The sequence below is a fragment of the Coccomyxa subellipsoidea genome (assembly GCF_000258705.1).
Source record: "Coccomyxa subellipsoidea C-169, whole genome shotgun sequence".
NCBI lineage: Eukaryota > Viridiplantae > Chlorophyta > Trebouxiophyceae > Coccomyxaceae > Coccomyxa > Coccomyxa subellipsoidea.
In genome coordinates this window covers 3,054,009-3,080,552 of record NW_005178042.1, presented here as the reverse complement: position 1 = coordinate 3,080,552, position 26,544 = coordinate 3,054,009, and the positions used below count along the sequence as shown (strand labels likewise).

Here is a 26,544-nt window from a genome sequence, read left to right as displayed (position 1 = left end):
AATCGTATTTTCCAACAGACTCAAGACTACATCTCATAGGCATAGACAAAGGCCACATCTACTTCTAGGCATGCATGCTAATGGCCCGGGCAACATATGTCAGTACTGAGTAAGCATACCGGGTGATTTAATAACACTCATATCTAGCAGACCAGGCACGCTGCACAGGCGCCTGCAGGCTTCTCAGCAATCTCAGGCGGCGGAAGTATCCTGGCTGATCGTTGCCTGCCCGTTCTGGGATCATACAGCGCGAGGCCGGTGTCCCCAGAAGTGAGCAGCGCTGAGAACTGGCTCAGGCTCAGGCCCCTCCCTGGACCCCCCTCTGCCTCCCCCATCGCTTCAGCCAATGTCAGCCTCACCAGTGGTTCCACCTGTGCGCGCCAATCGTGCACCAACTTTTCTTGAACTCTTTTGAGATTGAAAAAATTGATGAGAATTTGCTTTACTACTCCTAGACAGAGGCAACGTATGGGGCGACAGTGGCAGGCAGACACAGACAATCCCCTCACAGAATCTTCTGTTTGCAACTCCAAATCAATAGCTGCACAGAGGTGGCTACCGACCCATTTGCTCATGAGGCAATTTCACAGAAGTTACGCAGGTCCACAGCTTGGCATGTGTCTAAGGAGGCACAAGGGCAACCAGGCAGCGGGGTAGTGGATGTTACAAAACAAGGGGCACACCTCGTAGGGTGACAGCTTGTTGCTGAGGTAGGCCACCAGCTCCTCGCGCTCTATGTAGCCGCTGCCATCAGTGTCTATCTGCTCAAATGCCCTCCGCGCACACTCCTGCCACAGGTCCCTGTACCTGCCCTGCAGCCAAGCACCCACGGCACCTCGGGGCGGGGACTCAGGCATCTAAAATCTGAGCATTAAGCATCTACCAGCTGGCACCCGCCCATGCACTAGATTGATGAGCCCCTTGCCAAGGCCCTGATGATAATTCTTACACGTTCTTACTCGATGTGAGACAAGGCCAATGCACATCCTGGCAGCTGGTTGTTGAGTCCTTTACTGAGTCCTTTGTGGGGGCAATTAACAGCTTACACAGACACAGTATCCAGAAAGCAAACATAGCAGTTGCGGAGGGTACTTACAAAACTTTCCGCTGCTGCCATGACTGCTCTTCTGGAGTGCATCAGCTGTGAGCTGCACAACTGGGCAAGACTGTTCCTGGGACTCAGCTGTAGTCATCTCATATCAGGCGCACCTGCAGGGCGTGCCAGTCTATGATGCTGGCAGCCACCTCTGCGCTTTGGAGGCGGCCAGTGCCGGCAATATCCAGCTGCCGCATCAGAGCATCCACCTCGTCCGGATCCAAGTCATAGCCCAGCCGCCTCAGCCCCGCGTTCAAGCCGTCCCGGTCTATGACTGAACCCTCCTGCACATGCAGCGCTCCTTCCTTGTAAGTGTGTCACTTGCGTGATGTCATTGCCCTTTCTGACATGACTGCAGGATCAGCTGCGTTTCTGCTCACTCATGAGTGAGAAAACCATCTAATTACGGATGTGTCAGATTTTGAACATGGATTTTCAAAACTTGAGAAAGCGTATTTGAAGAAAGGGTTGGGCAGCGCACCTGATTCAGCTCTAGCACTTTCAGCAGGCTCTGCAACCGTTCCGCATACGGCGTCGCTATGGGGTCCGGTGCACACTCCCCGCTGTCAAGCTCCGCCCCAGCGCCCCAACGCCGTGAACCCCCCTCGCTCACATCCCCTGTTCCGGGGTCTGCGGAACCCTCGTCGATCCGCGTGCCGTGCAGCGATCGGCCATGCAGCGAGCGGCCGGCCCGTGCCGACGCATCCGCCGCGGATCGCGGCGGCAGCGCTGTGGTGGCGGATGACATGGCGACGTTGCCTGGTTTGGCCGAGGGAGGGAACGCCGCACCGGCGCGGACGCTGCGATTAGTAAAGAACGCCAGCCCGGCGCGCACCGAGCGGCCGTAAGAAAACTGCGACCCGCCCCTCACCGACCTGTTCCTGTAAGATTTAACCGGGTACCCTCAGACCTTGCTTTTCAACAGTTATCAACTCTCTTCAGGATCTTTAAAAACCATGTCCCTGTTGAGCTTGAACAGGGGACTTCTCACAAAGCCTGCCCTCAATTGATCACCCCAAATGGACCCACCAAGTGGGGCTTGCCGACACCTCAGACTCACAGCACGATGGGCTCCTCTAATCACGTATAGCAACACAAGTGCTGATTTGGAACGTCAGATCGGACAAGGTGAAGGGGGGAAGGGGGCTGCGCGCACCGTTCGTTGTCGGCGGCGGCAGAGGACGGCGGAAGCCGCAGGAAGGAGCCCAGCCGCGCGTCCAGCGGCTGCTGATCTCGCGCGCGCAGCGTGAGCATGTCTGCAGCTATGTGCTCCAGCACGCTCCTCTTGAAGTAGCTGGCGTTCGCAAAGCGCTGCGCAGCACACAACAGACAAACTCATTCCCTGAAAGGGGCATGCTTGCCGGCTAACAGAGAAGGTGTCATGCTGTGATGTGGACCGCTTGCTTGACTAATGACGACCCTGAAGCATGTGCCGAGGTGGATTCTGTACTGTGATGAGCAGCAATGATGGCCCACCTGGAGTCTCTGGACGACAGACTTGTCGATCTTTCGGACCCCAACTTGCTCGGCTGCCTCTTCCTCCTGGATCCACGGATGCTTCAGAGCCTGAGCAAGCACATGACAAAACTCACCAAACTTCCACAGAATGCTGACGCACACCCAGACTTGGTATCTGCCCATGCAACCTGATATTAAAGAGCCAAATGCCAGTTTCTTTTGAGTTCTTGTGCCTGCCGTCAAAGTCTGTAAAATGGCGCCACCTGTGCAGCTGACGGCCGTGAGGCAGGTTCCTTTCGCAGGAGGCTGGCCACAAACTCCCTGGCCAGCGGGCTCACTCGGCTCCAGCCCTTCTTCCCATAGTCCACCTCATCCCGTATGATGGATCTGCGCGCCTGTGCCCAGAGTTACTGAAGCCCTTGCACACATATATTATCATAGGGGTGTGATCAGAAGAACATTACTTCCTTCTACTTCATTGTTGCCCCGTTCACACCCTCCTTGTTTTTCGTTCGTATTGAAAGAACATAATTGCTGTTCATATTAGCTTTATAATTCCCACCTGCAAACTCTTTCCTGTGATTGTTACCTTAGCAGGAAGCAGGTGATCCAAAAAGAACTTTTGATCCACAGTGTTCACTACGAAATTACAATTGACCAGTGCTCCTTGAATCATAGAAGTACTGCACCATGCAGAGGTAGATGGAGGGCTGAGGCCGAACTGCACCTGAGCACTCGCTGCATGGAGGGCATTTTGGGTGATACAGGGTCGTTGAAGGGAAGTTCCCCAGTCAGCAACTGCGCTGTCATGGCCCCCACCGCCCACACATCCGTCGCCGGCTCAAACTTGCCCCTGCAAGCCTCGGGCGCCAAATACCTGCAAGATCGTGTGCAATGAAACATCAGACTCTCACTACACAAGCTTACATGCCTTCAAAGGCAACAAGCAATGAGTTTTCAAGTACAGGACCAAGGTAACACCTGCTGCCCCTTGTGAGAGATTGCCCATAGTATTATTGGGCCTAGGTTGGCTCCAAACAGGTCCCTAAAGTGTCATTATCATCGTTATCAGTTTTTTAAAGATCATTACCATATCTTGAAGTGGGGTAACAGTGTTCAGTGGGAGCATGATAGAAGGTGCGCACCAGGGAGTGCCTTCCAGTACAGACACTGAGAGGGGCAGGTTCGCCGGGTCAAAGGGCAGCGCCAGCCCAAAGTCTATGGCCTTCAGGTGGCCCTTCTCCCCAGCCTCCGACAGCAGGAAGTTCTCTGCAGGGCAGCAGACTTATATCAGGATCACAGCCTCAAATCCCTCTACGCTCATGTAAAGGGAGACTCAACACCCAACCAAGGCATGAGATGTGGCAGGAGGCACTTGGCAGTCTATTTGGTTTGTATCACCCCACATTGCATGGGTGCCAGAAGGAGTCTGGATGCCCACCTGGCTTGATGTCTCTGTGCAGGAACTTGACTGCGTGGCAATGCGCCACCACTTGCAGCACCGCTCGGATGATGGATGCGAGCTGTGCCACAAAGTCATCTCAAAGCCTCACATGTGCACACATCTTTTTCCCAAGTAGAGATGGACCGCATGTAGGTACCTGCCTGGTCATATGTAAACTTCTGTTGTTTAATTACTGCATCTGTGAATTTCGTCCATTTCTGCAGCTCGATTTCGGTTAGGGCAGGCAATCCTGGCGCCTTTACATTGGCGAGCACCTCCCCAGTATTGGGCGGAGTAAGAAGGAAGTTTGCGCATGAATTCTGTGGCGGTGAGCATGCTGCATGCGAAGCGCGCACCATGCTCTCGTTGGAAGGGTTGCTCTTCATGGCCTTGATGATGTCGCCGCCCCGACAGAGCTCCATGACAATGTAGACACTGCGATCATCCTCATATGCTGCCTCCAAGCCGGCCACATTCAGCGTGCCACGCAGCAGCAAAAGTGCCTCCACCTGCACAAACACACCAGATAACCTCCAGCAATGCAAGCATCAAGTGTCAATCAAGCTTGCATACTTGTGTTTCACCGTCGAATGCCCACATTGGTCAGGGCACATGCTAATGCAGGCACAAGATGCAGACTGCCTGCATGCACGGCTGTCACGACAGAATAACAGTGAGTCACCTCGTGCCGGACGCTCTCGGGGTGAGCTGCTTTCTTCTGTTCCGATGCGCGAGCATCGGCCAGCTGTTTTGGCAGCACCTTGCATGCATACTCGCGGCCTGTGGCCTTCTGCACGACTTTGTTGACAATGCCATTGCCTCCCTTCCCCACCTGACCGGCCACTTTGTATCTGTCGGCAAAGCCGGTTAAGTAGCCCCAGGAGCCGGTGCCATCTGAGCCTTGCTCTGGGCCCATGCAGCCTGCAGCTCAGCTGCTGTACTGGACCACCTGCACCAGCACTGATGATCTAATAAAATATTGGACCACATACTCTTTGACATGTCTAGATTGAGTGTCAGGGCTGCGTCTGAGGTTTGGCAAGTGTGCAAATGTGCACTTCCATGCTCCATCAACAAATTGCTTACATGTCTGCGTACCCTGTAAATCTGCAGCTTAGTATCGCTTATATCTAATATAAGTGGACATAAGAGGAAGCCAAGATACACGCGTGTCCACAGTCGTAAGGTTTTAGTTCAGATCGGTTAGTTCATTTGAAGTTTCATGAAGCGCAGAATAGGGCTTTGGCTCCTGCACTGTGTCAGAAATATAGTTGACAAGAGACCTGACAACATTTTAGCAGAACACCGTGCAGGATGTGATGCGTTTCTCTTCCGTGAGGCTAGATAGGGGGGTCGATATGGCAAACGACTTGTTCAAGCTGACTAGTCGACAGCTGGCCCATAAAATTCTGCTGCGCGCGTGCAACCGAGCTGAACTCCCTCATATCCCTTTCTAACAAAGTGTTCTGAAGTTGGAATTAGCCATAGTCTTCTGCGCGGACGATCTAGATACGGACCTGCGGCCCACAAAACGCAATGCAACCGTTGTTCCTATCTTCTTCGTTGCTGGGCCCTCCTCTGATATGTCATAGGGAGACAGGCTTATTCTTGTTCAACAAAGGTTGCGTTCGAAGCGAGTCTCAGCACGCAAGACCAAGGTGGGCAACCTTGTCCTAGCCATAACGGGCACTTTTTATACTTACTACCTCGTCCTTTAGCCTGCCACACTCGCACGTACACTTCTAACAGGCGATCATAAAATTGTTCTTTGACTGTTACTGTTTATTGCTTGCATATTGAGCTGAGTTTACACCCTTGCAGAAGTAGTTGACTAGGTTGATATGGACCTTGTTCATATGGGGCACCTCAGTGCCTCAGGCGGGGTTCAGTATCTGGAGCAATAGTAGTGACAAAAATGGTCTGATTGTGCTCAGCAGGAGGCAGAGTGCTGCAGCCAGCGCCCAGCACAGCAGTGCAGGCGAGGGCGAGGAGGCCTCTGTGGGCGCCCAGAGTTCAGCTGTACGATTTGGTCCCGTGCACCTAAGACACAATGACATTTGCAGTACATGTCACTTCTTGATAGAACAACCTTACACTGTTGAGCAGCCACTCACCCAGGCTTCGACAGTGAGGAGAGGACAGGGAGGGAAAATAATGATTGCAACAAATGTCATGCCCAAAGCAGGGGCCGGCGAATTGGCGGCTGTATCGGGCGTCTCTGGTGCAGCAGGAGCGGGCGGGGCTGTTCTCAGACGGCCTTCCATCAACACAGCAGCTGCGCGGGCGGCTGGTGCTGCCCCGGCACTGGGCTCACGAGCTGGGCGCGCCCGAACGCGGTTGCCTGCTCGTGGCTCGCAGGCCTGACATGGGACCGCTGCACACACAGTCAGTTGTGCTTCTGCTCGAGCATGGTGCAACCCTTCAGCCCCCCCTGCCAGAGTGGATACTCCTGGATCCCAGGCCCTCAGTTGAGCTGTATCTGGGGCACCGCATTAAATGACATGCAAAGCAGGCATAAGGAAAGACACCCTTGGCCCGGTAAATGGGGCTCCCAATCGCTTTGATTGCAACGATAAGGGAAAAAGAGGACTAAACCACTGGGAGTCAAGAGTTGACAGCACCCATGGTGAAACCAGAGTCCTTTGGTGTTTGTAAATCCTTCTGCAATACCCACAGCTAGCCTGGGTGTACATCACATAATGGTGGCTTGTTGCATGTCACATTCACATCCGTATGTGTTACCAAGAGCTGAAAGGGGCGGTGGCTGTGCAGACTTGCAAGGGAGCGCTGGACTCATCTTGAACTGCCCTTCTGCGAACGCACGCGTGCGGAGCTGCACATGCCTGCCAGACATTGCAGGTGTGACTTCTGGTGACCTTCAACACTGGTGTTCACTGTGGTCAGATTGCTAACTTTCAGGCGGATGCAACTTCAGGCACGGTGACTACATACGTCATTGAGCATTCGGGCAGCTACAGGAATTTTTGTACCCCCGAAGTTTGGTGAGTTGGGTGTTCTCTAAAACGCAGGGGCTTTCAAGCAGCAGCTGCTGTACCAGGGCGGCTCGGTGGCCACAGAGCGGCTGCATCTGCTGCACGGCAACCCCGCAGTGGCAGACACCTTTGAAGTCATAGATGTGCGCAATACACCCTCCTAAGCCTTATGCCTTGACCGTCAAGCACTGCAGAGAAGTGTTTAGGCACCAGCTTGATATCAGGAATTTCCCCTAAAAGGAACCCTCATTCTGCCAACGCTTACTTTGTGAACTTTGACCCCGAAGTGATGGCATAACGGTTTCAGCAAAGCATAGCAACAGGGACCCTGAAGGAGGGCTTATGACGAGGGTTCTCGGTGCAATAACTTTCAGGGGATTTACACGGGGGGCCTGGCGCATGCAAACGAGCTGGTGGCGAGTGGCCGCGCGGCAGCGAGCGAATTCAAGTTGCTGGCGGGATACGCGCACTGGCCCTGGGGTGAGCTGCAGCGGGAGATTGCGCGCGGCCACTGGTGGCTCGTGGCGGCATCTTCTGACTTCATCTTGTCATCCGTTCGAGGTGCGTCGGCACTTACAGTCCTGCATGCACAACTATGCATGCAGTGATGGTTGTTCAGTTGCTGAGGCAAATTGCAAAAGGCACAGCAGCCTATTTGTCTTGTCACCGTTGGGTATGGCCGACGTTGTGTACCATTATTGTGCGCTTTCTGCTGTGCAATCTGCAGGTTTGTGTGCAGAAAATCAATGCGAGTCAAGCTTGCAATGCACGAGTGGGGCTTGTGAGTGTCAACACAGCCATATGTAGGTGCAGGACTCTGGCAATTGTGCTGACTGAAGAAAGTGGGGGATTCTGCGGATGCAGGGCAGCAGCAGCAGATGTATGGGGTCAGAGAGAAAGCTGCTCTGTGGAGGAGCACATTGCAGCTGGCTGGGCTTGGGCCAGGCACTCGCCAGCACCACTGAGTCTGACACATGAGCAGTTGCAGCGCCTGGAGACGGATTAGATGGAACAGTTGATTGCAAGCAGAACTGCCTTGCCGCATGGCAGAGGGCATGTGTGCACCTGAAGGGTGTGAGACTGATGGTCAAGTAACGGTTGAGTGTATATAAAAGTGCATGTGTTACAAATCCTGAACAGCAACAGCATTATGCCAATCAGGATGTGAGTGACGCCACCTGGACTGACAACCTCCTAATGCTATGAAGATACTGTACACTTGAGTCCTGCAACCACCAAAACTTACGGGACCCAACGGCTTAGCCTATCGTTTGGAACTGAGGTTCTAAAAATTACGCGTTGATGAGGGATGCTGACCAAGTGACTGACAATAGACTCTGCTACATCATACTGATGCTTTCAATTAGCATGATTATGGATCGGCAGAAAGTGCTTCCTAACCTATACAATGTAATAGCAATAGCAAAGGACATTCCTAGGGACACCCTGGCAATCGCCCCATAATCCTAACCTAACTGCAAAAAATTGCAGGATTGCATTGCACAAAGCAAACTCCATCTCATGCAAACCTGGAGGCTGTAGCCAACCTGAGGACCAAATCATAATAGTACACTCCTATAGGTACACAACAAACTCACACTTTTCTGGTCAAACTAGCTGCATGCGTCATGCCACAAATGAGGTAACCTGTCGTCCAGAGCTTAACACCAAATAAGACTTATCTCTCCAGCCGCTGGGTACTACAGCCGCACGAGGGCAAACATTCCTTGATCAAGTACACTGCAACGACCAACGTTGGGACACTGAAGATTGTGGCCTTTGCTGTGGGTGCTCAGGTGCCACCAAAAGCATTCCTGGATCGCAGGGAGCCGGCGAGTGTGCCATCGAGTGACGGCCGTCTGGCCTCGTTGGCCAGAAGGGATCTGCGCATCGCCAGCCGCTCGTACCGCCTGCACATGCGTCCACCCTTTGTCGGGCACGGATCGAAGAAAATACTGCAATAATAATAAAAACCTCAAATCTCTCACAAGAGATGCATGCAGGCAAGAAGCAGCGTGTTGAACCACTGTCTTGAACTCCTATCGAGGTACCTCCTGGGAGAAAAAACCCCGCTGGCACAGGCCGAGTGACTCCAGGAGTTCTTGCAACCTTCTCATAAAACTTTGGATGACGAAAAGTTTTGAGGCCTGATTGTTCTGGCATCGTGCTGCTCAGGTAAACTCCATCCAATGTTAATAATATCATATATCATTTCCCAAAGATACTATCACGCAGTGGCTGGCGCCGGCCGCACCGGTCGGCGGCAGCGCGGCAGCGCAGCAGGTCGGCTGCAGATTCTGGGGCGAGGTCAATGGGCAGGTCCACCGGATTGCCGCGCGGGTCAACCGACACGATGGTCGCGTAGGCGTCGCCGCAGTGGAACACCTCTCCCTGCGTCGGCGTCTCGCCGCAGACGCTGATCATGACTTCCATGCTGCTCCCAAACACACCCGTCACCTGCCGCAGGGGACAGTGTAGCGCATTAAGGGGCACGTCGTGCTTTTGTACTGTTTATCTAAGGGTAGTGCATAATGAGCCCGCTTGGACGCCTGATGTACATCACAGAACGGGTCTCAGAAGTTTGCTGTCCTCCCAGAAACGTGCCGGCGCAAGTCCCCCTCTTCTGCTAATTCTTTATATGTACTCGCTCTCAAAATTGCGAGCTCCAATTTTTCAAACGCACTATTGCTCGACTTGCATCAAGAAGACACAATATTTTCAAATGCAGCTGCACATGCCGGGTGATGCACATGCTGGAAATACAGGGCGGTTGAAAGCACAGGCGGCAGAAAGCACAGGTCGGCAGAAACACCAGATACATAATTAATAGGCACGCGCCTGGGCTGTGATGTACATGATGTCGCCGACGCGCGTGGGCTGCGCAAAGGCGAGGCTGTCCAGGCTGCCCGTCAGCAGGTGCCCGCTGCGCCCGATGCGGCTGCCCGCTATGTACGAACACTGCTCCATCCAACGCATCACCTGCGCCGCACAAACATGACCCCTTCTTTGATCCTATTTGCTTCATCAGTGCCGCATTTATTTTGATTTCGATGCCTGCAGGGGCGCGCCAGCAACGCCTGGACAACAGCAGTGATTTGGGCCCCTGAGGCGACTGCTGTGAGGAGATAGTCATTCGGTTGGCCTGTCCACATCGCAGAAACTGCTCTAGGGGTGCTGTTAATGGCCAGGGTTGCTGCAAGTTGCCGTCAGAGTTCGTCCAAATGGAGCTTGAGATTCCTGACTGGAGGACTCTACTGGAGCAGCAGTGAGGTGAAGTGGGGAGTGCACAGAATTGAGGGGCCCCCACCTGGCCGCCAAATGTGATGCCAAGGGAGTTGGCATGTTGGGGCATTATGAGCTGCGTCATGTGCGCCAGCGTCATCCCGGGTGTCACACGCACCTTCTCCCGCACGCCCGCCTCAGCAGCCTGCACTCACACAGCAACCACAGACTTTCATCCCCCGGCAGACACTTCTCACTTGACAAGCGTATGGCACCATGTGTGTGACGAAAAGGACAAGCACTTAACGAGGCAACTTTCCAGACGGGATATGACAGAGGTGAAAATTCTCAGACAGGAAGTTTCCAGAACTGGTTTTGAGATCTCTCTCATGCAGCAGGCATCGGTCTGAACCAGCACAAAAGGTTTGAATGGTGCATTTGTGATAGCTGTGAGAGGGCGTGCCTGCACGGCGGGGGCGAGTGTGGCGGAGCCCTCGCGGTGGGTGATGGGCTGCAGGCGCGGCACGGCCATCTCCGGCGTGTTCTGCAGCCGCGCCCGCCGCTCCAGACGCTCCTGCCGCCGCCTGCATCAGCACAGCGCAACTTTGCTGCGTGCTGAGACTCACCTGCATGCACTTATTGGCCTGCACAGTCATAGCAATGCTCTCAGCGCACACAGCGCCCAGACCGTGATTCCACTTCCAAACAAAATTTCACACGGTCTGATGACTTTCAGGGACCAGCTCTTGGTCGTTCCCTTATGGAGGCCCATTCTTGAAAAGCTCGAGCACCCTCCTCTTCGAGCCAACTGCTCACGGCGTAGCGGCAAACTCCGCACGCCTTAATGAAGGGTCAACTCTGCACAGTGCCACAAAGGCGGTGAAGGCAACGCGCACCGCTCGGCGGCCTCGAAGATTTCGTGGTGGGTGGTCAGCGTGGGGGCGACGCGCTTCATTAGGCGCGCGGGGCGGCCGTTGGCGCCCGGCCGCGCCAGCACCGACACAAAGGTGAGGTAGGCGGAGCAGCAGTGGTGCCGCGCGCCCGTTCTCATGTCCTCCTCCTCCACTCGCACGCCCACCTGTCGCCACGCAATACATGACTCAACGTTACTGACTCATCATTACGCAGGCCTCCCAGATTCCCTCTGCAGACCTTGTGCTAGCATCGCCTCTGCCGCCCAGGGCCGCCTGCCCCTCCCTGCTTCTCCAAAAACAATGTGCATCGCATGGCAGAGCGATCTGCATCCTTGAGCTGATCGTATGCTTGTGATCAGCACTGCTTTTGGTATGATATTTCTTACAACGTCTCTGCTGTGAAAGACAATGCGCCAGGAATAGTGGCAAGCAGGGCAAAATACTGTCCAGCGGCTAGCCCGGCTAAGGTGTGAAAGGTCACTGTAAAATTCAAGGTAAGACACGGGACGAAAGCTGTTTTGTACAGGGCAAGGAATTGGCAAGCGGCCAGGCCTGGCAAAGGTGTGTGTGAAAGGGAGAATAGGGGAAGATGGGTCGGACCTCCATGGAGGACTTGAATGCGCGGTTGACTTGGGCGGCGACGATGGCGACGGATCCGAGGCGGCAGGGGCGCAGGAAGTGCACGCTGTCCACACTGGCCGTCACCACCGGCCCGCGCGCCACGGTCTTGGCCGCCAGCCCCGCGCATATGTCGATCCAGCTCAGCACCTGTGGACACCAGCATGCATCTCCTCATCTTCATGGCGCATATGTCGATCCACCTCAGCATCTGACAGCCAATCCGACTAATTTTCAGGCAGTTTTTTTGGGACTGAGCATCTTTTCTTGGCAGCAGCTTCTAGTGTGGGTCAGTGGCTAGGCTCAGGGCTTTTGCTATTTCCTTCAGGGCACAGCATCTTCAGAGTTCTGCCTTGCACCAAGGAAAAAATGCCACTGAGACTGTAGGGATGCTCAGGACAACTGACAGTGCCTGGGGATGGCAGCGGTGTGCAGCAGGTGTGCAGCAGGATGGCACCTGTCCGCCAAAGCAGATGCCGAGGGAGTCGACTTCGGAGGGCAGCACGATCTGGTGCATGACCACGCGCGTGGCAGCCATTGAGACAGTGTCCTCCCTCTGTGCTTGGTCCTCAAGGTACAGGCTGCCCAGGTCCAGCCCGCTCTACACCATGCCACAGAATTTGAGAGAAGAGAGATGCAAGACATGCAAGGCAGGGCGAGCGCCAGGTACAGAGAACGGGCTGTCTTGCGGTGTATATGCAGTGCCAGTCAAACAGAAAATCTCACGCCCGTCACTTCTCCACCAGGAAGCAGAAGCTGCCGTGCAGCTGCCTGCATGATTTGACGTGGCACACAGTTCACCGTGTTCAAAGCTTAGGAGGCGCATTGTCTCCCATGCGTGTTGGGTAGGATCAGCGGGGTGGCTGGGTAAGAGGAAAGCTTATCACAGGCGAGGAGGCAGGCTAAGCAGGGGGTGGGGACTATCGGTGGTTACCAGCTCGAAGGCGCTCCTGCGGCGCTGACCGAGTGAGGCAGAGCGCTGTGTGGCAGGCGGGGAAAGAGGAGAGGTCCCCGATGTGACTGTGGCTGTGGGCGTCGCCTGCAGCAGCTTGCTCAGCTGCTCCTCCAATTTTGCCACCTGCCGAGGCGCAGCAATTCCCTTCTGGGCCACATTGAGCGTCTCATCAGCTAGGGTGGGGTTTCATAGTGCTGCGAGCAGGAATAACGTCATACGAATGACAAAAGGGGGCAAAGGGGGTACCTTGGCTGTCAGGCTGGCGATGGTTTCCTCCTTGGTGGTGCAAGACAGCATCTTGAGTGCGTCCTTGCTGAGGGGCGCTAGAGCCTCCTGGTGGTTTTCAGCGCCATTCTGCTTCCCATCGGCTTGTGCAGACTGTGCACTTCTTGATACTGCCTGATGCTGCAAAAAGGGGCTGGGGCGACGTTCTGATTCCATGCCGCTGCCTCTCTGATCAGGGGCTGAAAGTGGTTCTTGCTCTTGCACGGCTGCTGCCTGGCCTCCACCGTTCACTGGGACTGTCCTGAACAGGTCCGATTGCAAATAAACGCTGCCGTTATCTGTCCCGTGACAGGCCCTCTCAGGCCCTTTGGGAGACTGACTGAATGTATTTGGCCATCTGGACCCGCTTTCGAAGGTTTCTGTCGGCATGTGCTCAACTTTAAGAGACCTTAGTGGTACTCAACTACTTAAAATGACTGTGGGACAATGGTCGTAGGCCTCAGTGTCTCTTTTCACCGCGTCAGAAGGCCACTGCTCTGGGATGTTGGTCAGTGATATTCAACAGCTCAGAAACCTATCAACGTGATGTATGGGAGCTTCTTGGAGCAACATTAACATAACATCTTTTCGCATTGCTGGCACTCTAGCGAGGCACGGGCCGAAAATTACACTGTCCTTGGCATCCTTGAAGTGCTTGCATATGCCTTCCCCCAAGCCCTCGAAGACGACACGGTGAACAATCTCTACAATATTTGCCCGTATCTTCTAGCGACGGGGTAGGATCTCATGAATGATTTTCCGAGAAATCAAGGAATTGCATGTGATGAGTCACATGGTGTCCACCTGGACTTCAAACATGCAAAGTGACAGCTGGACTTTGTCTTCTGGAATTCAGGGACCATATATCAAATGCATTCGCCTTGCAGTATGTGTCACATTCGTGCTGTAAACGCTTGACTTACACGTTTCACCTAAGTCTGCACGCAGTTGTTCAAATGTCCGGACCGACTTAGATCGAAGTGACAGCTCTGAACAGATATAATTCTGACTTTTGAAAGCCATGCACATGTGTACACTTTCTATCAGGCTCCAGGCTGACACTGTAGCCAGGCTTTTCAGAACCCTATTTACCCTGCAGTCTTGGATGACTGTTCTCAAATGTCTCAATGCCATGCTTGGTTAAGGCATAGCTTTGCACGTGTCTTGCAGTCTTGACGTGAACTTTATAACCCCTCAATGGTTCAATGTTCAGCATGCTTTCGGCCGCTTCGTTATTCAGCAGCACGCAACAATTGCTGCACAGCCAGAGTCAGGTCATCTTGGGGTCCGTCTTCTCAAACATGGAGTGCTTGGCTGTCTTGGGTGCGTCAGCAGCTCTCCCTCAAAGCAAAGACTGGTGTGTAATTCCTCATCAGCAGTCTCGACTTGTCATGCATCTTGGTCCATCTCAGCTTCGAGCTCGGGTGGAGCGTCTGGTCTTGGGGGGACTGGCGGCGGGCGACGCAGTCCTCGCTTTCTTGGCAGGCCCTGCGGCGGCAGCCCTGCAAACAGCAATTGTGACTAGCTTACCATACACCCATTCCCATCGCAATCTAAGATTTCTGTCACCGGCCAATTGGCAGCTCCCGCACAGTCCCGTGACCACTACAACTGAGACACACACACAAATATAACCAAGAGGCAGCAAGAAGGTTGCAGTGGATGTCTGGCTGAGTTACCTGGTGCGGCGGGTGGCAGGTTGGGGCGCCTCCTGGTTGGTCTTGTCCTGCAGCGCCTTCCTGCTCCTGAACCACCAGAGAAAAAAAGCAGTGTCAGGAATTAGAAGTGCCCATACCATCAGACAGGCCTACATAAATACCCAAGCATTCCTATTATAGTATCACCTCCTTATATGCATGAATTTTACAGAACCATGAGCAGGTGCCAAGCTGGCAGTGTATGTGCGTGGCGCCACCAGCAATCCATTAATTTTCACTAGCTTTCACTGATATGCATTCCGGCCGCCAACCCTGAATCCATATGGATGAAGAGTTAGATCGGTGGTGCCTCCCATACTGACCTGGCGGCCCGGGCAGGGGCGGGCTTGGCTTTGGGCAGGGGAGCGGGCGCGGATTCGCCCTCGTCCGCGTCGGAGCCCATCTCCTCGTCGGCCTCCTCAATGACGCCCAGCGAGCCCAGAGCAGGGCCCAACGACGCCTCCACCGACGCCAGTGTCATCCGTTTGGCCGGGCCCATGCGCGGCACCGCGGCCGCCAACTCCTGCTCGTAGCACAATAGCTCATCGTCACATTGCTACATGAGTCTCTAGTACAAGGCAGGTGAACAATCTGAAGGATAGCAGGGAAGACCACTGGTATATAGGTCTGAAGATGTGCATGCCTCCACATTGTCTGGTCCATATACTTTTTCATGAGCCCGATTACAGCTGGATGGTTAAAAGGTTGATGTCAGGAAGACTGCAGGCTTCGGGCACATTGCAACAGACACTGCCAATGCACCTGCTGCGGAGCGGCGTCGATCGCGGGTGACACCGAGTTGCGGCGCGCGCCGCGGGTGGAGGCGGCCGTCCGGGGCGCGGCGGCCGCCTCGGCCGGCTGCGCGGCGGCCGGTGTCTGCGCCAGCGATGCGCGCCGCCGTGTCGTGCGCGCCTGAGTCACTGCCGAGCCTGGCGCTTTGACATCTGCCACCGCAGCGCTGGCCTGTACCTGTGCAGGCGCTTGGTGTTTCAGGCTCACTTCCAATTCATTGATCTGCTAGATAGTCGACAGCCAAAGATCTGTAACAAGGATTGGAAAAGACAAAAGTGAGTGAAGCTTTCCAGCAAGATTCCAACGACATTGATCATCTATCGGGCAGCAAGTACCAATATTCACGGTTGCCTTCTTTCAAAGCAGCTCTGGCAGGCTCCTTGATGTGCCATTCACTCTAGTTCAAGGTACAGGAGCACAAAATTTGGGTCCAACAAGCACCTCATTGGCTGTGTTGTCTTCTGCGGCACCAGCGAGGGACGCCCTGCGGCCGCGCGCCGGCCGGGACGCCGCCGGCTCTAGAGCGGGCTGCACGGCAACAGAGGAGCGCCGCGTGCTCCTGCCAGACTGCGACTGTGCCTCTTCAGGCGCGGCAGATCTGTCATCCTTGCCGCCGTCCATGGCCTCCTCAGCCGCCGGCTCCTCCTTGGTCTCAGACCTGCATTTGCGCACCCTGGGACTTTCTAATTTGGACCACAATTTATCATGCCATTATTGATCTGGTGGACTTACCAACAGACAGTGTTTCCCTTTGATTCTCAAATGAGGCCTTGAGTCTCGTGCATGCATGCAGACACGCTGCTCGACAAGAATGTGGAGAGGGATATCCTGAGTCACAGGCAGCTAATTCTCCCGAGCATCCTGGCTGTCCATGCGAGTTTGGAGCAGAATCACAAGGGAGGCAGGGCGTGCCTGCGGGGGGTCTTGGATGGCTTCGCGGCCTCGGCAACGGCGTCCTCCTCCTCAGCTTGCTGGGCCTTGCGCTTGGCTGTTTTGGATGCGCCGCGAGCCGCTTTGCACTCCGAGCAGAACCAGTCGTCTGCGCACACCGAATCCCATCAATCAGCCACCATACTTGCCCTGCTTGTCCCACTGTCCTGTGCAGCCAGTGCACACAACAGGCCACCAGCCTTGCATCAACGCTTGCACAGGAATATTCATGGAGCATGGCTGCACTACTCCTATGACGACAATGGCAGACCAAACAGCCACATATGCATTGTTCTGGACCTTAACGCCTTAAGGCGGTGCCCGGAAGGTGGGGCACTGTATCACATGACATGCAAGGCACATGCAGCATGCATGATATCAGGTCGCAAAGGCGCCACCGATGCCTGGCAAAAAGAGGGCGCTTAACGCTCGAGAGAGCAAGCAGAGAACAGATTAGCATGAAGGCGGCGAGCGGGCGCACTCTTGGGGATGCGGCGCAGCACGGGCCGCGCGCAGCCGAGGTGGCAGGCGTTGTCGCAGCCGTCACACAGCAGCAGCACATCGCCCTCATCCGCCTCACCGCACACGTGGCAGATATCATCGTCGTCTTCTTCATCTGCTTGTGCCTCTTCATCTCCCTCCGCCGCCTCGGCAGCCGCGTCCTGCACCTTCTCGGCAGACGCCGCGGGAGCTTTCTCGGCCGCGGCGGCCCCGCGGCCGCCGGACACCGGTGAGAGATCTTCGTCAGCTGCAGGCTCGGCGGCATCTGCATTTTTGGAAGCTGGCTCGGGAATTGACTCTTCGGGCGCCTCCTGTGCGTCTGGCTCCTGCTGCGCGGCCTCCGCAAGTGCCTCCGTGGCCTCTTCTGCCACATCTCCATTCGCTTCCTCCTCGGGTTCCGCTGTCTCGACGTCAGCGCTCGGCGCTTCTGGCTCCGCAGCAGCTGGCTGGACTTCCTGCACAGGTGCCTGGTCGACGGCTGCGCGCTGCGGCAGAAGTGGGCCGTGCGGCATGTCCGGGGCTGGTGCCACCGGTGCTGCTTTGTCTTGACCTGCGCCACAGGCAATTATTCAGATGCATTCCTTCTCTCAAGAAACAGGCATGACGGCAATTAGGCAGGCGCCGCCAGGCAGGCACTGATTGTGTTGAAAGCGGGATCGAGTCGCACCTTCAGCGGGCGTTTCCGCGGCAGGGGCGGGTGCTGCCTCCTGGGAGCTGCCTGGCGGCAGGATGAGGCCATCCACCCACTCCAGCGACCCCTGGCTCAGCGCCTGGCTCAGCCCCTCAAACTCCAGCTGTGCCAAGGAGCCGGCGATGCTCGGCCGGCCGGCCCGGACACTTGGCGCGCTGCCGTAGGCACTGGTGGCGGCTGCGGAGGGTGCGCCCGTCGGTGTCCGGCCGACGATGACGTCAGCAGGTAATGTAGCGGTGCCAGCTGGCGTCTTATCGTCCACCGATTGGCTGCCAAGGTTGGCGGTGACGGCAACTGCGCTGCCGGTGAGAGGCGTGCCGGCTGCTGCGGAGGGTGTGTTGACGGTCTTCGTGGCGGTCTTGGCTGCGGAGGGCTGCAGCTCTGCAGGTGCTGCCACTGCCACCGGTGTGGCGGCCTGAGGGCTCAAGATAGCTGGAACCTCCGTGGGCTCCGCCTCCTTCACCTGCAGAAAGCTCAGCAACTGAGACCTCTGCAGTGCATGGAGCAGATAACCGGCAGTAACCCGATACATTGACTTACAGCCTTGCAAGTTGATCAATGGCGTCCACAAAGACTTCAGCATGGAGCTGTACCATGGTAGTATCGTCTTCGTCAGCATTTGGGGCAGCTTGCTCAGGAACATCGATCTCCATGGCCTGGGCGGCAGTCTCCTGGGGTGCAATAACAAGTGCTGCCTGCTGCTGCTCCAGCAACTGCAGGCGCGCCGACAATTCCTCGTTGGTCTGGTGCAGCCTGGCCGCCAGCGCTGTCGCCTCTGCCAGCTGTGCCTCCAGCGCCTGAGCCTATTGCAACAACACAAAAATTCAACAGCGGGATTTTGATTCAACATCGATTCAGACAATTCGGCAGCGGGCATTTGACATGCCCGCTGCCACAGATCGACTGTCAGGATTTGCCTTGCATTGCAATTGACGTTTTTTAAGAGCACCCTATAGCTTGCCAGGCCGCACCAGAAATTCTGGAAAGGTTGGCAAACGAGGCCCGTCCTTCAACTAATTAGCCAAGGCTAGTGCTGCAAGCAGACAAGAGCGATGGGCCACCCCAAAAAATTGTCGAGCTGCAACGAGGGCAGAGAAGGCGCTAAGAGTAAGAGCAGCGCACCCTGACTTGTTGGGCGTGTGCACGAATGATAGCTGCCTCCAGCTCCTCCTTCATGGCGGCCATGTCGGCAGCATCCGCCTGCAAGCCGCGGTGCTGCATGACCACGTCAGCCGCCGCCGCCGCCGCAACTGCCCCGGCAGCTTCTGCCACCGGCAGGGGGGTTGGGTGGGCGGGTGTGGCTGTATCGGGCGCTGCCTGGGGAGCAGGGCTGTCAAGTGCGCACACCGGCGCCTTGCGGGTCGCCTCGATGCCGGCCAGACGCAGCGCAACGCCCTCCATGTCCAGTGTGGCAAAGGATGGCATGCCTGCAAAAAAACGCTGTCATCTCTTTAGCCTCTACTGAGGTAGATACTAGCGTTGACGAGACACCTGAAGAGATGCTGATGCTGAAGGAATACTTGTCAAGTATCGCACTTGCAGTCAAGCCGCTCATTTCCCACAGGACAGTGGTGCTCAACTGTGCTTGATTGCATTTCAAGCAGCATGAACATGGCAGCTAGCAGGGTATGCATCTCTTGCAGAGAAGCAGAGAAGAGACCAGCACTGTTACTGGTCTCATGCCTCCACATGTACTGGCTTAACGGGGTTTGGAGTTTCATCCGAGTGTCGGCCGCAGGGAGCATGGACTGACCTGTAGCGTCGACAGGGGTGTTGATGGGGGCCTTGGTGCCAGTCTTGGCGGCGGACAGCTGCTGAGTCAGCACCTCTGTCACGTCGATCGCGGCTGATGTGTCCTCCGGCAGAGGCCCTGTTGGAGTGCCGTCCGGCTGCACTGCCGTCGCCACCAGTGACATGCGCGATTTCCTGCCCGAGGCACTGCTTCTGCCCCTGCACACCAGACCATGCCATGTCAGGAATTTGCAATTGCCTGTTGCGAGCTTGCCTCTTAGTATTCATCCCTGGGAGCCTCACAATGAGCGTGCATTTGTGCATGGCCATTGCAGAGAGCACATTTGTGTCTGGCCATCAAAGTCAGAAAAGAGCCCTCACTTCAATAGGCCATGTTTGCTCCTGGGTCCTGCCAGCAACTCCTCTTTAGGGTTGCTGCCCACGACTACAGATTCAATAATATGAACTGAACAATACAAGTTCAACACTGTTCACTGCGTAAATGCTTTGGTCACGGCGCGAGCACCTGCGGCCGGGGGTGGCGCGCGCGGCGGCGGGGGAGCCGGGCACGCTGGCCGGGGTCGCGCTGCGCGAGGCGGCCAGCGCCGCGGCGACGGCGGCCGCCTCCAGGCCGATCTGCGGCACCCACGGCGTTGCCGGGGAGTCCAGCCGCTGCAGTTTTGCCGGTGCGGCGGTCTGAGGTGTTCCCTCTGGGGCCTCCCCCTCTGGCAGCAGCTCCTGCTGCTCTGTCACATCTTTCGCCACTGCCTCCTCGGACACTCCCTCCAGCTGCGCTGCAGCCGCCGCCAGCGTGGCCACCGTGCTGTCCTCCTGTAGACACAAATCAAAGATGACTCATTTCTGTATCCAACCGGACGGTAGTCTTCATTGCTCAGGTGCACTTGCTGCAGACTGTGTGCCGTACACAACAATGAATGTGTTTCGCTCGACGGAAGATTCTGCGCACCTGAGATTGGCCGTTGCCGGCAGCGACGGCTTCTGCGGCGGCCAGGGACGCATCAAGCGCAGCTTCCTCGGCGGCTGCCGCGGCGACTTCAGGGTCGGCCGTCATGGGGCAGCCCTTGGACGCCGGCGTGCCGTTGCGCGAGCCGCTGCAGGAACGTCTCTTGCGGCCCACCGATTCCTGTTTCAAAATTTAAAACGACAGCGTCAGAAAGCCCGGCAACTTCTCGCCTGCCCAGTCAAGGCATGAGCAGCTCTGGGCTGCTCTGTTCCGCCAATGCAGCAGTACCATTTATTCAATGAAGCTCTGGCTGGCAGGGGTCCACAAAAACACTGAGCACCATGCCCACGGTTGATTGAGTCTTGCTTGGATCTGGCAAACACAACAAGGGGCAGGATTTTTGGCAGCATGTGACTGAAGCTTGACTGCAGGTAAACCTGCCTCTCGACAGCAGAAAACCAAATGTTTTCTATGTTGGACTTCCAATGAAGTCAGACACGCACCGGGCTGGAGCATGTGATCGATGAGGTGCGGCCGGAGCGGCGGCGCAGCATCGGCGTGATCTCTCGGCTGGGCGTCACCTGCACCACAGAATCACACGCTCACCCATACATTGCAGAAGCGCTCCACTTCCAGACACTTCCTCGTCAGCAAGCAGGCCTTGGGATTGACAAAACCTTCACATCTCCATGCAGCTGATCCATGCCCGCCCCACAGGCTAGCACCAACATGTTGCACTTTGACTTCCTCGCCATGTGGGGGCCGTGAGCGAGATTAAAAGGGGTGGTGCACCAGTTGGGAGGGCCTGCATCATGACAGCACCACGAGTGCCTGTCAAAGTCAGAGTCAGAAATAAATGACAGGGTGCGCGTCTGCATGGCAGGGGGCGGCGAGGCGGCACAGCCTCTTCAAGGAAATAAATCAAGGTACTGATGTCCTGATGAGGGCCGGAGCTTAAACTTTCAAATAAAAAAACATCATGACAGGGGTGCGCGCCTGCGTGGCAGGGGGCGGCGAGGCGGCGCAGTCCTCGGGGGCCTCTTCCAGGATGCTGGGCAGGCCGCCGGTGAGGGTGTCTCCCAGGGAGCGGCGGCCGCCGCCGGACAGCGCGCTCGATCCCATGGCCCACGCAGAGAAGGCGGCCGTAGAGTCCGCGTTCACATTGATGATCACGTCGGGGCTTGACGGCGATCCGAAGTCCAGCGCCACTGTCGCGTCGGTGGGCACCCCCTCTGGCGAGGTCGGCTCTGCTGACATAACCACACAAATGCCCGCGTCAGTATGCGCCATTTTTTCCCCCAAGGCTGTCTTTTGCTCTACGGCGATACTCTATACACCCAGCTGAAAAGATTGAGATTTCTGCACATGGAAGAGCTGCCAGCACAGATCAGCCAGCTCCAATGACTCATGAACAGGGTGTAGGAAGCACTGCTTGGGCAAGGCCATTCAAAAATTCTGCTGCTATCAGAGGAGTCTTAATCAACTGGTTTTGATTGATTTAGGTTGTAGGTTGATTTAAAGTCCCCTGCTGACAATTTAGGTAGGGGGTAGCAAGGAGTGTGGGTAAGATTCGCACCCTTGGCGGGGATGTTGAATCGCACGCTCTTGCGCTTCTTGGCGGTGCCGTCTCTTCCGCCGGCCGGTGGCGCAGCAGGGGCAGCTGCTTGCTCGCCGGCAGCTGCCTCTGGACCTGCCGCAGCTCCGGTCTTGCGCAGGCCTGCTCAGCAGCCCAGTAAATGGTGTCAACACGCTTCTTATGCTAACAGGTTTTGATCTCCTTTCAGACCACAATTTGACCGCGTGCCCCAAAAACCGAGGTAGGACTGTCTTCACGCATCCCTGCTATGAATGTAATGTAATAGATCGCCCCACAAAAAATTAGGCTGGTGCCTGAGGTTCCAGTGTGTTGAAAATACAGTATATCATTGGGCAACATTCTGGGGGCTGCTGAGCTGCAAGGCAAGCATGAATGAGTGGCAAACCTGCGCGAAGGGCCAGCAGCTCATTGGCGCTTGGGAGGAAGGTGCCTGGCGCTGTCGGTTTCTGAGGCTGAGGCGCCTCCGCCTTGCTCACTGCCTGCTGTGTCTGGCGGCCGATATCCTGCGCTTCCCATTATCCAATCAGTTAAATATCTCTACTGTGAACAGCAGTTTGGCAATCTAACAAGGACCGGGATCTCCTAGCCAAGCAATGTAAATCTCAAGCTCTGCATCGGTATCAGAATGTATGAACACCTGGCCTCAAGCAGGGAACTCTCACCTCTGCTGCTGCAGCCATCTTGAGCCCATTTCTGAGGTCTGCAGGCTTGGGAAGAGGCGGCGGCTTGGGGATCCTGCTCCCTGCATTCGCTGCCTTGCAACCTGGCACACAATACAACAGCCCTCACACGTGGCATCCCATCTGCACAAGTTGGGGACACACATTCAAGTCACATCGACCTCCAGACCTATTCACAACGTCTTGAGCGCCACCTCACCCTGCTCAATCTCGAAAAATACAAACAAATCACGACGACTCTCTAGACCTTCTCAAGCAAATGCCAAGTGAGCACCCAGGCGATGATTACTCTTCCCCCATATGCAGCAAGCAAAACATCACAAACGCAGTGTGATTTGCCTTGTGGAGCTGAAGGCAATTGAACACTGTTCCATCCTGCTTAGTGCCAAAATTTAGAAGAAAATCAGAAATGCAGACAGACTCAAGTAAACGTCAGGAAAAGCTGTGCACGGGTAAGTCACCTGGCAGGAGGGAGCCCTTTGGAGGCATCGGCGGAGCCGGCGGCGGCGGGGCCGGCCCGGCGGCGCGCTTGGCAGGCGTGCGGCGGCCCCGGCTGGCGCTGGCCGGCGACGGCTTCACTGCAGCGGCGGCCGGGACCGGCGCAAGCACACCTGTGTTCTGATTGGCGTCCCCCAGCGGCTTGCGTGGTGTGGGGCCCGCCTTGTTGATCTGCATGTTGATGTACCTCTTTCACCGCCCCGTCTCCAGTGTAAAGGCATGAGAAAAGAATGCCCATGTGAAATATATATGTCCGAAAGGAACGGAGATGCAGCATACACAAGGTCGGGGAAAGCTCCTCTGCCATCGTGCAACTGTCAGAGAAGCAGCAGGTTGAAGTCACCTTGATGGTGGCATCCTCGGCCTCAAAGCAGAGCACTTTGACCCTGCCCTCCAGGAAAATCTGCACGCATACCTCATCTTTCTTCAGCCTTCATGACCATCTCTATTCTCAGAAACAAATGTGCCTCCCCGTCACAATCTAACAGCTTCTGCGAAGTGGATCATATCTTAGGTGGCAGCTTCCAGTGCACCCTGAGAGAGGAACAGACCTCAATCTGGTCGCCTGTGAATAGCTCCACAGCTTCTGTGGCAGGCTTTCCATTCACGCTGACAGGCTCCCGGCCCAGACTTGAGAGCCAGACAGCGCCCGCGTCATCCACTGCCAGCTGTGCATGATGTCTTGACACCTCCCTCCGAGTGATGACAATGTCACATGCCTTGTCTCTGCACACCAGATTGGCTAAATGTTACTCACAGTACCAGTCAGAGGTGGCGTTGGCTCTTGTGATGTTTGTACATCCTTCTCTTCTGTTGCAAGGGCATAAGGATGAATTAAATGCAACTAATAGATTGCATGATGGTTACGCTCAGCGAGGAAGGGCACTTACCTTCCAAGGACCACCAGGTTCTTGTTGATGGGGTACTCCTGTGCTCGCTCACCATCCTTGTCCAGGAACACCAATTTGCCGTACTCTTGTGCGGTCTCCAAAGACTGTGCTAGTACTTCGGTCATGGTGGTGGTCGTTGATCCCTTACCTGCGACAGGACAAGACCCACCCATGTCAGCAGCCAAGGCATGTCGTGCTGAGAAGCCAGCACTTATTCATGTGATTCTCTGGGCTACATCGTTCATGGGAAATTGTTCAGGCAGCGAAAATAGAAGAGGAAGGTCGTTGCTTGGACCTCACGCAAGAGGTGGTGACATCCATTCAAGTGAGTGACCCACTAAACATGATTCAATTGTGGATGGGTGGCTGTACTTCTGTGCACGAAGTCAAGGGCATGCAACAGCGAGTCCTTATGGAAGATATCTTCTCCCTTGTTTGACCCTCTTGTCTCAAACTCCAAAACAAAGTACTCTTCCTACAGAACCGTCTCAATCTTGTTTACTGGCAAACAGAATCAGGTGGGGAACCTCAACGGCTTGAACGTTTCCACCGTACCACTGAGACCTGCAAAGTGACGGAAGCAGCACCTGTAAGCCCTCAAAGGGCAAGGAGAAACTTCAACGGCTAGTTGTGTAGCATCCCGCGCCAGGTCCCAGCAAAGAGACGCAAAGCTCGAGCATGCGCTTCAAAGTTTCTTCCGCGGCTATTCTCGTGTCCTTGATCTCATGGGGGCTCCCCAACCTGCGCTAATTGCTTTGCATTTCAAAAGTCAGCGCGACAGCCAGGCGGAGCGAGAGTTTCCCCCTCGGCGTAATTATAAGAGATACGCTTGGGCACCTCAATGCTGGAGCTTCTATAATGGGTCTTGATCTGGAGAAATCGCATCGAATTATACCACGAACACAGATAACCCAGTGCTTCCATCTGCTACAGGCCACTTAGGCCTCGATAGCATTGTTTGTCGTGTCGAAGATCGTCCCATAGTTGCCTTTTCCTCCTTGAGCTTTTAGTCGGGGTCTGCACGCTCACTGTTGGCAGGTGGGTCGTCATTGTGCACTCATTTTGTTTGTGTTAAGAAAAAGAGGATGATCGCAATGATCTCAGTGGAGATCATCATCTTTAGCTAACCACTAAATGCCTCTCCTTGTGAGACAATTCTGCAAGAATCGCATCGTATATTCATAACGGTTGGTCCCACCAGTGCGTCTAAAACACTTGATTGTGCTTGCGAGTGCTGCAGTTTCTGACCAACTTGGTGTGCAGGCAGTCATGCTGCCAGGACAGCCCCAGCAGCAGCAGTATGCACCAAACAGTGGTGTAGCCTACACTTGCGGCGACTGCGGCCACGAGAACACACTGAAGCCAGGAGATGTGATCAGGTGCAGAGAATGCGGCTACCGCATCCTCTACAAGAAGAGGACTCGCCGCGTGGTGCAGTATGAGGCACGATGAGACTGTCAACGGAGGTGAGGGCATTGTCTCGTTTTCACGCAGATGCCATCAGGCGCTGAGGTCCATGCAACAGTGCTGAGGATGCTGGGCTCCTGTGTTTGACAAGTATGCTGCATGTGCCTTGCCAGGAGCCTCAGGCGCGTCCCCAAAGCAGGCAGTATACAGCCACGTTTTCATCCAACCAGAGAGGGCCGCCACAGCTTAAAAAAGCCGAGCAGCAGGGAGATATGCGCATGGTGTCACGCCTCCCATTTGGCTGATGGGTCTGGCGATTTTGCTGTTAAGATTGTTGGCAGGATATAGCGTCGGTATCTTGCAGACTTCGGCTGGCAGATAATCCAGCTGACGCCAAAAAATGAGATCTATCATCGACAGAAATGTTCAATCAATGAAAGGAAATGAGTCTGGCACACCTATAGCCAGAGTGCATAGTGCATGTCTAATCATGACTTGAGAAATGTAATGATGGCCAGTGCACTCCACGTGGCTAATCTGATATATAGCATCTTCCATGTCTAAGTTTGATGCATGACATTATCAGATGCCATATGTGCGTTGTGCTCCCTATTTTCATGCCATGCATGCGTTGTAGGCATCTAAATACTGCTGTAATCTGAAGGTGGACATGATGATTTCAATTTTGGGACAAATTTGCCATCCTGTCGGTTTTAGCTTGCATACTTCCTTGCATTACAAACCTGCATGGTCATGTGGGGAGTATATATCCACCCAAAATCCTAGATTACCAGAGGATTCAGAGTGTCTCAAGAACAAGTGTCACCAACAGAATATCCGTACAGGGCTTAAGCATGACAAGGCTAGGAAAGACCCATGCCCAAAAGCTTGCAGAATGCTTTCGGTGCTGGAGAAAAGTCTTTCTAGAGAGCCAAACAGAGCTTTTCATTTCTGAAGCTTTTGAGATGTGCAGGATCATTGCCGGTTCTATCTGTAGCAAACATCACGTGCACGTCCTTCTCTGAACGCAGGCCCAAAATCTGCAATTCTGTACATGCTGTGGATCCTTATGTACAGGACTCCTGTAACAGGAGCACACACGTAACGAGCAAGACATTGGTCTAAAGTATCACAGATAACGTCAATTAGATATCATCTCTGCAAGTGTGCGACAAATTTCGGATGGGTACAGTTGTAGCACT

At 55.0% G+C, this 26,544-nt stretch overlaps 6 protein-coding genes across 6 annotated transcripts; 2 read left to right on the top strand and 4 right to left on the bottom strand.

Moving 5' to 3' along the window:
* Positions 1–593: 593 nt before the first annotated feature.
* Positions 594–4,914, bottom strand: COCSUDRAFT_11155 (kinase-like protein; the record flags this gene model as incomplete). Its single annotated transcript, XM_005652136.1, has 10 exons — positions 594–788; positions 1,210–1,336; positions 2,253–2,407; positions 2,573–2,662; positions 2,818–2,949; positions 3,290–3,431; positions 3,700–3,823; positions 3,996–4,077; positions 4,355–4,507; positions 4,681–4,914. The coding sequence occupies 10 exons, from the start codon at positions 4,912–4,914 to the stop codon at positions 594–596; spliced, it is 1,434 nt and encodes a 477-aa protein (XP_005652193.1).
* A 555-nt stretch (positions 4,915–5,469) lies between these two features.
* On the top strand, positions 5,470–7,956 carry COCSUDRAFT_64323 (hypothetical protein; the record flags this gene model as incomplete). Its single annotated transcript, XM_005652135.1, has 7 exons — positions 5,470–5,656; positions 5,936–6,017; positions 6,184–6,409; positions 6,771–6,857; positions 7,028–7,134; positions 7,366–7,552; positions 7,856–7,956. Exons 1-7 carry the CDS (start codon positions 5,535–5,537, stop codon positions 7,954–7,956), a joined length of 912 nt encoding a protein of 303 aa, XP_005652192.1. The 5' UTR covers positions 5,470–5,534.
* Positions 7,957–8,783: 827 nt separating this feature from the next.
* Positions 8,784–9,424, bottom strand: COCSUDRAFT_55638 (hypothetical protein; the record flags this gene model as incomplete). Its single annotated transcript, XM_005652134.1, has 2 exons — positions 8,784–8,901; positions 9,246–9,424. The coding sequence occupies 2 exons, from the start codon at positions 9,422–9,424 to the stop codon at positions 8,784–8,786; spliced, it is 297 nt and encodes a 98-aa protein (XP_005652191.1).
* Positions 9,425–11,213: 1,789 nt separating this feature from the next.
* COCSUDRAFT_9514 (Thioesterase/thiol ester dehydrase-isomerase) lies at positions 11,214–12,262 on the bottom strand (the record flags this gene model as incomplete). The annotated part of the gene is made up of 3 exons (XM_005652133.1): positions 11,214–11,291; positions 11,728–11,895; positions 12,203–12,262. Coding segments are annotated over 3 exons (306 nt in total), but the record flags the coding sequence as incomplete, so codon positions are not given.
* Positions 12,263–13,842: 1,580 nt separating this feature from the next.
* On the bottom strand, positions 13,843–24,060 carry COCSUDRAFT_64322 (hypothetical protein; the record flags this gene model as incomplete). Its single annotated transcript, XM_005652132.1, has 22 exons — positions 13,843–14,466; positions 14,644–14,709; positions 14,985–15,184; positions 15,424–15,630; positions 15,895–16,111; positions 16,348–16,492; positions 16,865–17,434; positions 17,552–18,038; positions 18,169–18,378; positions 18,698–19,002; positions 19,329–19,525; positions 19,833–20,137; positions 20,274–20,450; positions 20,774–20,851; positions 21,255–21,517; positions 21,847–21,987; positions 22,253–22,370; positions 22,530–22,630; positions 23,009–23,216; positions 23,389–23,448; positions 23,597–23,771; positions 23,936–24,060. The coding sequence occupies 22 exons, from the start codon at positions 24,058–24,060 to the stop codon at positions 14,373–14,375; spliced, it is 4,449 nt and encodes a 1,482-aa protein (XP_005652189.1). The 3' UTR covers positions 13,843–14,372.
* A 753-nt stretch (positions 24,061–24,813) lies between these two features.
* Positions 24,814–26,017, top strand: COCSUDRAFT_26843 (hypothetical protein). Its single transcript, XM_005652131.1, has 3 exons — positions 24,814–24,973; positions 25,199–25,401; positions 25,516–26,017. Exon 2 carries the CDS (start codon positions 25,205–25,207, stop codon positions 25,385–25,387), a length of 183 nt encoding a protein of 60 aa, XP_005652188.1. The 5' UTR covers positions 24,814–24,973; positions 25,199–25,204; the 3' UTR covers positions 25,388–25,401; positions 25,516–26,017.
* The last annotated feature ends 527 nt before the right edge of the window (positions 26,018–26,544 follow it).

Coding starts and splice junctions, on each gene's coding strand:
- COCSUDRAFT_26843 (XM_005652131.1), top strand. CDS start 25,205: ATGCTGCCAGGACAGCCCCAGCAGCAGCAGTATGCACCAAACAGTGGT.